The following is a 12,873-nucleotide window of genomic DNA, read 5'->3' on the forward strand; positions in this document are numbered from 1 at the left end:
AGTCACCTTTTCTCAGTCTCCTGCAGTGATGGAAGGAACCTTGGGCTTGGTGTCTAGGGGAAAGGTATTCATTTTTTGCTGATTTAGGGAGGGGACTCAGGGTCCAGAACATGCTGGAAGCTCTCCACCACTGAACGGTACCCCAGTTATCTCTCTCTGTCTGTCTCTCTCTCTCTCAAAGATTTGTTTATTTATTTATTTATTCAATGTATGTGACTAAACCATAACTGTCCTCAGACAAACCAGAAGAAGGCATCTCATTACAGATGGTCATGAGCCACCAGGTGGTTGCTGGGAATTGAACTCAGGATCTCTGAAAGAACAGTCAGTGTTCTTAACCACTGAGCCATCTCTCCAGCCACCTCCCTCCAGTTGTCTTTTTTTTTTCCTTTTCTATTTTTTCGGAGCTGGGGACCAAACCCAGGGCCTTGCGCTTGCTAGGCAAGCGCTCTACCACTGAGCTAAATCCCCAACCCCCCTCCAGTTGTCTTATAAGAGAGAGTCTCACTAAACTGGCCAAGCTGGATAAGGCTACTCTGTGATCTTCCTGCCTCAGCCTCCAATGGTCTGGGTAACAGTATTTGAAGTCTCAGCTCCTGCTCTATGTCTCAGAAAGTCTGAAGGATGCTCTCCAGAGCCTGCCTCCTTTCTTTGCTCCTCAATTGCCTCTGCCTTTGGCCTCCAACCTGCCCTTCCTGCCTCTTGTCTGAATCAGAACAGAGCTGTCCTATCCTTTCTTAGCTCATGCCTCAAATCTGTGGGGATCTCTGCGTCCTCTCTCCTTCATAGTCCAGAGTCACACGGGAGGCTCCTGTCAGAGTCAGAACACTCCATGCCCTTGTCTGTTAGCCTGTCTTTACTTGGATTATGTGGCCCAGCTATGATGTGGGATAGTTGGAGTATGTCCCCTGTGAACAGAAGTTTCCTGAAAATGCCATACTTGTGCTGATGAGTTTCAGACTAACACGACTGGGGAGAGTTGGAATGCTGCAGATCAACAGCCAGAATTATTCTGCTCTGTGTTCTGTGCCGTCAGTAGCCACATCACTCACCTTTGTATTTGACCTAATGTTATTCTGATTACCAGGTAAAGCCTGAGCATTTATTCTTTTTTGTTTGTTTTAAATTTTATTTTATTTTACATGTATGGATATTCTGTATGTATGAATGTCTGTGCACTACGTGTACACAGTCCACAAGGAGGCCAGAAGAAGGCATTATATCCCCTGGGACTGGGGCTATAGACAGTTGTGAGTTGCTGTGTGTGCTGGGGACTGAAACAGTCCCCGGAAGAGCAGCCAGTGCCCTAAAGGCCGGGCGCGCTCTCCACCCACTGTCTATTAGTTTATTATGATATGACTGTTCGGAGTTCTCTGCTGTGGTGTGAACGTGGGTGGACTGTCTCCCAAGTATTTGAACACTTGGTCACCAGCTGGTGGTGCTGTTTGGGAAGAAGATTGTGGAACTTTCTCAAGGTGGACCCTTTTAGAGAAGGCAGGCTGCTGGCTGGGGTGTGTACTCTCTCAGCTTCCTGGCTAGGGATGTGATTGGCCAGTCTCCTATTCCTGTGGTCATATCTCCCTGCCATGTTGGGGACTGTATCCATCTGAAGTTGTGAACCAAAAGTTAACCCCTCCTCCTCCAAGTTCTTGTTTCAGGGTCATTTACCACGGTAGCAGGGACAGCTCCAAGGCCAGCTCCTATTGTGGCCAAGTAGTCCCTGGGCATCTGTGTCACACGTCAGACTTTTCACCGGCACTTGACCTATCCCACTCCGCTTTGTCATTGCTCTCTTCTGTTTACACTGCTTCTGAGAGCCTCATTATGCCGAGGTCATGTAGGAGAGCTATGAGTTCCCTGAGGTCTACAGGGTGAAGGTGATGGAGAATCTCCCACAGCAGGCAGCAGCCTCATGGAAGAGCCCAAGACAGCACATGAATTCCTGGCTTGGAAGGGATCTTACAGGGTTGGTTGTGAATACAGCGCAGAGGGGATCACCCAGCACCTTGCCCCTTCATATTTCTGCCAGCGTGAAAGACAAACTAAGACCAGGAGAGGAGGTGACCTCAGACAGAGACCTTGAGTGGCCATCAGAGCATGATGGCCATGACTTTAATCCCAGGAGGCATAGGCAGGTGGACCTCTGCTAGTTCTAAGACAGCCAGAGCTACATAGAGACCAAGTTAAACAAACAAAGAAACAAACAAACGTGCAACAGCAACAAGGACAATCTGATTCAAAGTCCAGCTGGAGGTGGTGGCCATGTCTTTAATGCCAGCACTTAGGAAGCCTTGACAGTCACATCTCTATGAGGGCTTCATTGCTGTTTTGTTCTTGAGATAAGGTCTCATCGTGTAGCCCTGGAACTGGCTCTGTAGACCAGGTGGGCCTTGAACTCACAGAAATCTGCCTGCTTCTTCCGTGGTACTGCGAGGAGTAAAAGCAGGCACCACCACTGCCTGGTGGATCTCTGTGAGCTAAGGCTCACCTGGAGTACAAGACAACTAAGGTTGCAGAGTGAGGGCCTGTGGGGGGAGGGAGGGAGAGACAGACAGACAGAGACAGAGGGACAGACACAGAGAGAAAGAGAGATTCTACCAGTTAACATAGAATGTTGAAACTTTCAGGAAGAAACAAAAGGGGGAGAGAGCTGGACAGATGGCTGAGTGGTTAGGCACCCTTACAGCTCCTGCAAAGGACCCAGTTTTGGTTCCCATCACCTGTACTGGGCAACGCACAACTGCCTGTAACTCCAGTTCCCCGGGGCCTACATTCAAGCAACAAATCATAAAATAACAATAAGTAGATCTTTTAAAAATATTTAAAAATAAAATAAATCAATAAACACAGAGAAGGAAAGGGAAGTTCAGCGGGCAGAGAGCCTGGTGCACACCAATCCTGGTCCATTCATCTCTAGGACTCCATAAACAGGGTGTGGCTGTGCACACCTTCGATCCCAACACTTGGGTGGTGGAGGCAAGAGGGTCAGAAGTTCAAAGTCATTCTTACTTACATAGCAAATTCAAGCTCAGCTTGGACTATGTGAATCCCTGTCTGGAAAACAAAGAAACAAACCAAACCATACTAAAGGGACACAAAACAAAAAGATGCTAAAAGATACTAAAACACAAATTCAAAGGAGAAGAAACTATTTGGAAACAAAAGGCCTGTAGAGATGGCTCAGTGGTTAAGAGCACTGACTGCTCTTCCAGACGTCTCTAGTTCCATTCCCAGCAACCACATGGTGGCTCACAACCATCTGTAATGGAATCTGATGCCCTCTTCTGGTGTGTCTGAAGACAGCTACAGTGCACTCACATACACAAAATAAATAAATCTTTAAAAATAACAACAACAACAACAACAACAAAAAGGCAAATGTCTAGGATTTTGCTAATTCAACTGGCAATTTCTGCTGCTTCTTCTTCTTCTTCTTCTTCTTCTTCTTCTTCTTCTTCTTCTTCTTCTTCTTCTTCTTCCTCTTCTTCTTCCTTCTTTCTTCTTCCTTCTTTCTTCTTCTTCTTTTGTTTTTTTTAAAGGTTTCTCTGTGTAACCCTGGCTGTCCTAGAACTCACTCTGTAGACCAGGCTGCTTTGAACTCAGAGATCCACTTGTTTCTGCTGCCAAGTGCTGGGACTAAAGGCTTGCACCACCACCTTGCTGTTCCTAATCCTAAAAGTCTTTTGTCAGCACTGGAATAAAAGTACCAGCAACAGAACTGAAAACAAGGAATTGCCCAGCCGCCCAGCTGGTGGCTCAAGAGCATCAATGAGAAGGAATGATGAAGTCACTAATTTAGAAGAAACTAAGGGAGCATTAGAGATCACATCAACATTTTAAAATGAGAGGGAGCAGATGCCCCTCCCAGCACTTGGGAGGCAGGGGCAGCCAGCTCTGAGTTCAAGGCCAGCCTGTTCTACAGATCGAGTTCCAAGACAGCCAGGGCTACATGGAGAAACCCTGTCCTCCAAAATTAACATAAGTAAATTAATTAATTTAAAAAATAAAAGAGAGGGGGTTGGGGATTTAGCTCAGTGGTAGAACCTAGAGCAAGGCCCTGGGTTCGGTCCCCAGCTCCGAAAAAAAAAAAAAAAAAGAAAAAAAAAAAAAAAAGAGAGGGAGGGAATGTCAACATAAATAAGAAGGGGATAGAGGGCGTTCGTGAACTAAAGATGGAGTCTGAGTTAAGCTCTCTTCAGCTGCCCACGCTTGTCTCTCCTCTTCTCCAGCCTCCTGCTGCTCTGTCCGTTTACTCTTTTCTCTAATCTCCAAATAAACAAAATTCTGTCTTGAAGAAAAGGTTACAGATTCCAGAGAGGAGGAAGCTCTTACCTGAGCTGTCTGGCTGAAAAATTTGATTACAACGTCTCTTGAGAGCAACATTTATTTCAGTGTGTGTGTGTGTGTGTGTGTGTGTGTGTGTGTGTGTGTGTGTGTGTGTGTGTGTGGGGGGGGGGCAGGCTGTGTATACCACAGTGCACACATGGAAGGATGAAAACAGCTCTTAGGAACTGAATTCAGGTCATAGGCTAGCCAGACTTGGTTGTAAGCACATTTACTCACTGAAACCCCTAGCCATCCTGTACCATCTTCTTATTTTTTTTTTTTTTTTCTTTTCTTTTCTTTCTTTCTTTCTTTCTTTCTTTCTTTTTTTCTTTCTTTCTTTCTTTTTTTTTTTATTTTAATTTTTTATTTTTTCCATCTTTATTTACTTGGGTATTTCTTATTTACATTTCGATTGTTATTCCCTTTCCTGGTTTCCCTACCAACATCCCCCTAACCCCTCCCTCTCCCCCTCTGTATCTTCTTCCTAAAGCACCTGGTCCCAGCTAGTTTGAGACAGTAACAAAAGTTAGGCTAACACAGGCTCTAACCTCCCTCTTCCCACTGGGTTGTCTCCACAGAGTAGGAGACATCATTCTGATGTGACCTGGGTCAGATCTCACCTTTTTTCTCTGGATAGTGTGTGTGGGGGGTGTGATGGGGAGGGTCAAAGGTCAAGTCAGCTCAGCAGGACCTGGAGTGGCTCCTTCTGCACACAGGCTGCTCTTAGCCTGGGGTTCCTTCCCTTGTATGTTCACATAGCTCACAGTACCACCGACGTCAGAGACGAGGGTGGTCTTCTTTAACTCGTAAACTGCTGTATCCCTTTCCCTGGAGGGATGTCTGGCACATCTGAGCTGGGCACTAAATGTTTACACAGATGCAAGAAGGAAGACCTAGACAAGGACAAGCGCTCCCTCCAAGGACCAGCTCCTGCTTTCTCCTCCAAGGCACCAGCTACCTCCCAGCCCCGCCCCAAGTCAGAAGTTTGCCTTACCCTTTGCGATTTTGATATCCAGGGCGGTTCGGATCAGAGCCATCAAGGTGGAGTTGAAGTGAACGGTGTTGTCATCCGCTACGGGTAGGTCCATCCGCAAGAGCCTCTACAGAAACCGGGTGAGGACAGTCATTCTTAGGCCCTAGCATCTTGCAAGCCAAATTCACCTGACCCAGGAAGCCCCAGGAAGAACTCTGAAGTCGGGGCAACTCCCTCTACAGTTAGCTTTACCAGCGCAGAATCTCTCATTTCCCCTGCATGGAGTAACAAAAGGCTTTCCATGCTGCTGTCCCTACCTTTTCTTTTTTTGAAGACAAAGTCTCCCTCCTGCCTTGGCTTCCTGAATAGCCCGGATGCCAGGGCCTGCCACCACTTTTTTTTTTTTTTTTTGTTCTTTTTTTTTTTTTTTTGAGCTCGGGACCAACCCAGGGCCTTGCCTGCCTAGGTAAGCGCTCTACCGCTGAGCTAAATCCCCAGCCCCTCCTTGCTTCCTAGGAGCGCTCAGGCTAAATCCCCAGCCCCTCCTGCCACCACTTTTAACCCAACTGGTTTGTTTGTTTCTGTTTTGAGTACCACCTGTGGGACCTTACCACAGGTGGGTCCGGAGTTCTGGCCCCAGATTCTTGCCCTGTCTCAGAGTTCTTCTCAAAGGCTCCCTTTTACTTCCACCCAAAGAGAAAGAGCAGAAGGCAGATGTCAGCAGCAAGTGCGTGCAGCAGCCTCGAGGTGGGGTCCACGGCCACAGCCGCCGCTCCCCGCCCCCACCCCCTGCTCGGCCCAGAACGGGCAGATGATAGGCACCCAGCCGCAGCATTCCATCCTCAGAAGCGGCAGGCACCTCCCCACGCAGGCCCCTGGTGGACATGCAGCGAGGCCTACACAGAGCGGTACAAACGGGCACATGCAGACGGAATCTCGAGACTCATTCATAGCTCCGTGGGAAGTGACTGTCGGGGCTCGCCGGATCATGGCTGTCTGTGCAGTAGCAGGGAGAAGGGGCAAGGGGCATTCCTGTGGCCCAGGGAAGGAATTCTGTATCCCAGACAGGGGCTCTGTCCTGCTTGGTGGCTTGGGAAGGGGGAAATGATGGGCTCTGATGTGCCATCAGCTTGAGGGGGATGTTAAGGGCGAGTCTGGGGCTCACCAGGGGATTCACCACAGAGTGGGAGCCAGTAAACTAGGGGTAGGGTAGGAAGTGGGATGTTGGAGTGGGGCAGGGAAGGGGGCAGTCGATAAACATAGAGGGCACTGTGTACCACGGGGCAGGCGTGTACTGCAAATTGCTCTGAGCTGAGAAGTCAGACTGCGTAACAGGAACACGTGTTCTCTGTAGCACACTTTCCCAGCAGTGAGTGTTCCACGGAAACCATGATACTTTAAATGTACACAAAGGTGCCTCAGGGAACATGGTGGCTTCATACAGACATCAGGATGGGAAGGGACACTTGTGGGGGTGAGCCTGAGTGGGAAACCGCCACTCTGGGCTTGGGATGGTACTGAAGGGAGAAGGGGACCAAGATGGAGGATGGGAATATGGAGTCACTTCTGGGGCATGGGGTTTGAAGGTCATCCCTGGCCATCTCGAGGATGAACTGAGGGAGCAGATGTCCTCCAGGGCCGGGGGAGATTCCAGGACAGAAGTCTAGAGGAGCGGCAATCTCCTCGCTCCCTCAGCTGGCATACGCCCCGCCCACCCCCAGGCCCCTCCAAGGCAGCGTGCAAGGCCTGATTGGTGCACCACGGTCGGGGTTGGAGCGGCTGCAGCCCTCCTGCTTGCTCTGAAACAATGGAGTGGAGAGGCATGTTGGGGCATCTTGGGTAGATGGGTGGCATGGTTCAGGTGCTGGGGAGACAACTCCAGGGCAAGGGGAGGGGGAGGGGAACTCAGCTGTGAGAGGTGTCGGATCTCCCGGGCCCTAAGTCAGAGGTCAGCTTCAGATGTGCGTGGGAAGGCCAGGGCTTAAAAGGGGCTCGAGGCTCAAAACACAGTCTGGCCTGGGCCTGGGGTGCGTGTATTTTCGGATGGGCAGAGACATACAATTTGGCTTCCCAAGGGTGGTCATATGGGTTCTAGGGGATTGGAGCGCTCCCTCCCCCTCCCGGTGGCTTGTTGGCCATAATGGAGTCTCAAAACACGCAGACACTCATCAGAAAGGACACAGCGCACTGCTGAGAGTCGAGGGGCGCTCATGACTCAGTCACTCGAGAAAAGAAAAAAAGGAAAAAAAAGAAGAGGAACGTCGGCAGAAGACTCGCTGGGTGTTGTAGTCACCACCGAAAAGTCCCCAGCTCCGGGACATTGGTGTTGGCAAAGATAGACTACCTTGTAAGCCACTCTGGCCGGGCACTTCTTCCCAAGACCCAGGGGCGGGGACATGTGTCTCAGCATCTGATACATGTCCGGGTAAGGCATGCGACCCCTGGCAGCACCAAAAACAAAAAACAGGACGGGTGGGTGGGGCAGAGAACCAAAAGGGTGAGGGGAAAGGTGGGGGGAAGAAACAGAAAAAGAAGAAAAAAAAAGAAAAAAAAAAAAGAAGAAAAAACAAAAAAACCACACGAGCCGAAAAAATAGAGAAAGAGGCAGAGAACAATAAAATGGATATTTTAAATAAATGGAAAAGAGGAGAAAAAATGGAAGAAAAGGTAATTAAAAATGATTATTTCACTGCTTACGAGCAGGCAGAGAGAGAGAGAGAGAAGAGAGAAACAGTCAGATTCCACTTGGGCTCCAGGCTGTGGCTCAGACAGTGCAGAGCTGAAGGGTCGAACTGCTCAGGGGCCGAGTGTCTGGTTTGGCTGAGGCTGGTCTCTGAGGGGGCCTGGGTGAGGAGCTCGGGCAGGGCATGGCTGGTGGGAAGGAGGGCTGGAGGCTTCAGGAGGCGGGGAGTGGGGAGGAGGGAGCTGGGATAGGGAAATGCAAAATTACAACTCCCCCAAGGGATGCGTCTGATTTGGAGGTGTCATTGAGACCACGGGATGGGCAGCTTCAGCTAACAGCAAGCACAGATGTTCAGAAGGAACAGAGAGGTATGTCCCATGCTTCGTGGAGTCTGCATGGCCGCATTCTGGAGGCTAAGAGTTTGCTAATTTAATGCAAGAGAGAGAGATGGCTCTGTTTTTGAGAAATATATATATATGAAATATATATATGGAAGACCCCAAGCCACACTCATTCAATCGATGCTAGCAGGTTTTAGTGGAAATCAAACCTTGCAAGCAACCCTATGAGGACATTTCTTGCCTAAGCCGAGAGGGGGCGATATTACTCGCAATAAACTGTACATGTCCTTATAGTGAATGCGGCCGCTGAAAGGAGAAGAGAGGGGTTAGTGGAGGTCCTGGGTTGGTCCCCATGAAAAGGGCTCCCCAAGCACACAGTGAGACCATGGAGATGAGGCCGGGGCCTCCTCGTCTGAAGGAGTGGGAACCTGGGACAAGTAAAGGCTTTGAGGATTTACAGACATTTGTGCACCTGCCCTCAGGGACAGAGGTGTTTATGGGGGTGGGAGCTGGAGGTTCTAGACGTGGCCCTTTCTACCCAGGACTGCTTTGTGCATCTGTTCCCTTCGCTATTTACTTGGGCTAGACTGGTGTGGTTGGGTATGTGGCCTAGAGGAGGGGACAGCATCCCACTGTAGTGACCTAAAATCAAAAAGGAAGAGTTAAAAAAGGCCCCCAAACCAGCCCCAGCAACATGCCTTGCCCAAGTCTCTCCAACTCAAGGAGGGCTTGTCTGGGGCTGCAGCCATGGGAGAGACAGACTGACGGGCTCTCTGCACTTTCTTGTGGGCCTCTCCTTCAGGGCTGAGGCCAAAGGAAGCAGAGCACAGACCACTAGGGGATGCCCCACTAATGCTCCTTCAGCTCACTGCCCAGGATGAACTAGAACCCTCGTTCTGCCACTTCAGAGGTACTGCCTCAGTGCACTCAGCCTCATCTAAGATGCTGTGAGGTCTCCTGTCAGCAGAGGGTGTGCTGGGGCAGGGGTGGGGAGGCTCAGTGAGACAGGGAAAGGCAACCTTGCCTTCCCCTCCCCCATTCCCGTGTGATCTGCCCAAAGGCTTTTCTTTTCTTTTTCAAGGTGCGGGAGGTGGAACTAAAGGCTTCAGATAGGCCAGGCAAGAGTCTGCCAGGCAGCCACGTCCTTAGACCTTAGTGTTTTCATGTTAATAAGCAATGTATTATTTACTCATGTACGTGTGTGGAGTTTCCCACAGAGGCCAGAAGAGGTCAGAAGATCCCCTGGAGCTGGAGTCTAAGATACTGAACCCAGGGTTCTCTGCCAGGGCAGCCAGTGCTCTCACCACTGAGCTGTATATTTTTAAATTAAGAAATTACACTCTGTGTGTGTGTGTGTGTGTGTGTGTGTGTGTGAGAGAGAGAGAGAGAGAGAGAGAGAGAGAGAGAGAGAGAGAGAGAGAGAGGGGAGAGAGAGAGAGAGAGAGGAGGGAGAGAGGGAAGGAGAGAGAGGGGGAAGGGGGGAGGGGGAGGGAAGGAGGGAGGGAAGAAGAGGGGGAAAGGGAGGAAGGGAGGGGGAGGGGGAGGGGGAGGGAGGGAGGGAAGAAGAGAGAGGGAAAGGGAGGGAGGGAAGAAGAGAGAGGAGGAAAGGGAGGGAGGGAGGGGGAGGGAGGTGGGAGGAGAAGAGAGGAGAGAGGAGAACAATTTGTGGGAGATCCTTCTCATCATATGGGTGGGTGCTGGTGACTGGACTCAGGCAGTCAGGTTGGGTAGTGCGAGCCTTTGCACATTGAGCATTCTTGCTAGCCCCAGAATTTTACTTTGAAGTGCGGTAATGGTCCTCAAAGTCCTGATCCTTCTGCCTCAGTTTCCTAAAAGCTGGGTTTATAGTTGTGTAGCATCCACACTTGGCTCTTTTTTAAACTCCTCCTCTTCCTCTTCCTCCTCCTCTTCCTCCTCCTCCTCCTCCTCGGGTTTTGAAACAGAGTTTCTATGTGTAGCCCTGACTATTCTGAAACTCTGTGTGCCACATGCCTGGCCTTTTCTTTTTGAAACAGTCCCATATATTATGTAGTTTTGGCTGGCCTAGAAAGCACTGTGTAGATCATGTTGGCCTCAAATTCAGAGCTCCATCTGCCTCTGCCTCCTGTCTGCAGGGATGAAAGGTGTGTGCCACCATGCCTGGTTTATTCTGAATAAACAAAGTCACTTGTAGCCCAGGCTAGCACTGCACTCCTGATTTTTCTGCCTCAGCCTTTTGAGTGCTGGGATTTCCCACATCTGCCAAGCCTGCTCTCTAAGTTTTGAGCTGGATTCTGCCACTCTGATCTTAGGGCATGTGCCAAGGTGGGCCAGCGCTGCCTCTACACTCCCTGGTGAACGAAGGCCACAGATCCTTAATGCAGGCTACCACCCAGAGGCCTCACCATAAGAGACCAGAGGAGTTGTGGGGGTTGGGGACCCTTGGAAATCTTCACAGTTGATTACCTCCATCTATAAAGGCTTGGGCAAGGGTAAGTCATGATTCCTGCCCTGGACTCACTCATGAGGTCCCTGCTGAGATCCTAGGACTGTGTCCCACACCTGAGACCTGATTTCACTCTTGTCCCAGTTTCAGGAGGAGGTGGACAGTACAAGCCAGAAGATTTGAGATGTTCCTTACCAGGCAGCAGGGTCATACTCTGCCCAGACACGCACGTACTCATCCAGGTGGTGGGGGCCCAGGATGGAGGAATCTCGGGTGAGGTACTCGAAGTTGTCCATGATGACAGCAACAAAGAGATTCAGCATCTGGGGGCCAATGGGAGTAGAGAGGAAACCGTAGGGGTAGGGCCAGGACATGGAGACCCAAGGGGAAAAGGAAGAGAGCAGAGGAGGAAAGGAAACAGACACAAAAGACACCCATTCACAAGGCCAATGAGAGGGGAGAGAGATGGATAGACATGCACAGAGGCGATGCCTGAGGGAGATGAGCAGTTGGAGGTAGGGGCTGTGTGAACTGGGGCCAAAGTGGCTGCCAAGGGCCAAATCCTCCCACCATGGCCAAATTCAGCTTCTCACAGGGGTCCGAGTCCTCCGCAGGAGGCGGTGTCTGCTATTGGCTCAGAGTAAGGGAGCCATGGCGTTCCTTAACATCCTATAGTACACAGACCCACAGCCACCCATCCGATGTCACCATGTGGGAGACAACATGTCAGTGGCAGGGAGGGAGCAAGTCTTCTACTCCAGTCATAGTTTATAGGGATTCACTGGCCTGTGTCCGCGCCGGGGGTGAAGACATGGCCCTCCTCGTGTGCAGACTCACCAGAAATGAGCAAAGGAAGATGAACGAGACAAAGTAAAAATAGGCGAACTCGTTGCCGCACTCTGGTTTTTGGATCCCGGAGTTCTTGTCGCACGGCTTCCCGCTGAGGCAGGACAGCATGATGTTGTGCCACGCTTCCCCTGTGGCGCTCCTGAGGATACGCAGTGTCAGTGACCCGGCCACTGGCCCCAAGTGACACTACTGCTTCCCTAGAAGGGTAAGGACTGAGGCTCTGGGCTAGCCAGTCGTGGGCGTGAGTCTCTGGGGACCATCCCCTTTCCCTAAGTGCTCCGAGTGCAGTGTTCAAGTCTGTGCCTTAGATGTCCACGGGGAGGGGTCAGCGAGGTAGCTCAGTGGGCACAGGCTCTTGCCACAAGACCTCCCTGTCCCCATCCCCAGTTTGATCCTTGGTAACAACACAATAAAAAGGGGAGGATTGACTCCCACAAGTTGTCCTTGATCCCCTCCTGTTTCCCGACAGGTGCACCCACTAAAACTCTCTAAAGGTAAGAAAAATAAAGTTCGCAGCAGATACTGAAATGATAGGCTGGGATGGTGGTGGCCATCTGGGGACACCTGTGTGATTCAAAACCTTCCTTCTCTCTGAGGGCTCATCTCACAATGCTGTCTCCAGGTTGCTGCTGCCGCTGTGTGCTGGACTCTCCCTTGTCTTCAAGCACATCAGTCAGGTTCCTGCCTCAAGGTGTCAGCTCTGGCTGTGTTCTGCCTAGACGTTTCCCCCCAGGATCTCTCCTTTAGAGGGTCTTATTACGTAGCCTAGGCTGGTCTCGAGTTCTCAGTCCTCCTGCCTGCATCTTCTGTGTGTCGGGACTGCGGGTGAGCACCACACCACTCTCTCCGAACCCCGTCTCATCCTCTTTAGCAGTCTCAATGATTAATTAGCTAGCCAACGGTGTTCCTCTAGAGACTGTACGCTCGCTCTACAGGGTGGTGATTATACTTTTCCTCTGCCACATTCTTAGCGGGTGGGACACACTAGCTACTTAGCCAGTGTCTGTTGGCTCAAGGATCATCCTACACACAGCAACCAAACATCTAGCCAGACCTCGTAGCACACAACTTCAATCCCAGTACTTGGGAGGCAGAGGAAGGCAGTTCTTGAGCTTGAGGCCGATCTGTCTACAGAGCGATTTCCAAGACAGCCAGTACTACACAGAGAATATCTGTCTCAAAACAAACAGAGAAAAACAAAAGGAGAAAAAAAAAAAAGCCAACAAAATTTCAAATATCTCACTCCCATGTCCTCGTTTCCTTATGTGTGGAAGAA

General features: G+C 50.4%; 1 protein-coding gene across 1 annotated transcript in view; it reads right to left on the reverse strand.

Moving 5' to 3' along the window:
- Cacna1a (calcium voltage-gated channel subunit alpha1 A) overlaps positions 1-12,873 on the reverse strand; it is a 295,849-nt gene that overhangs the window by 16,279 nt on the left and 266,697 nt on the right. Inside the window, 4 exon segments of the mRNA XM_032887650.1 lie at positions 5,321-5,426; positions 7,644-7,740; positions 10,944-11,071; positions 11,586-11,736. Of these exon segments, the coding sequence (XP_032743541.1) occupies positions 5,321-5,426; positions 7,644-7,740; positions 10,944-11,071; positions 11,586-11,736 (482 nt within the window).

Source organism: Rattus rattus, chromosome 17 (assembly GCF_011064425.1).
Source record: "Rattus rattus isolate New Zealand chromosome 17, Rrattus_CSIRO_v1, whole genome shotgun sequence".
Lineage (NCBI taxonomy): Eukaryota > Metazoa > Chordata > Mammalia > Rodentia > Muridae > Rattus > Rattus rattus.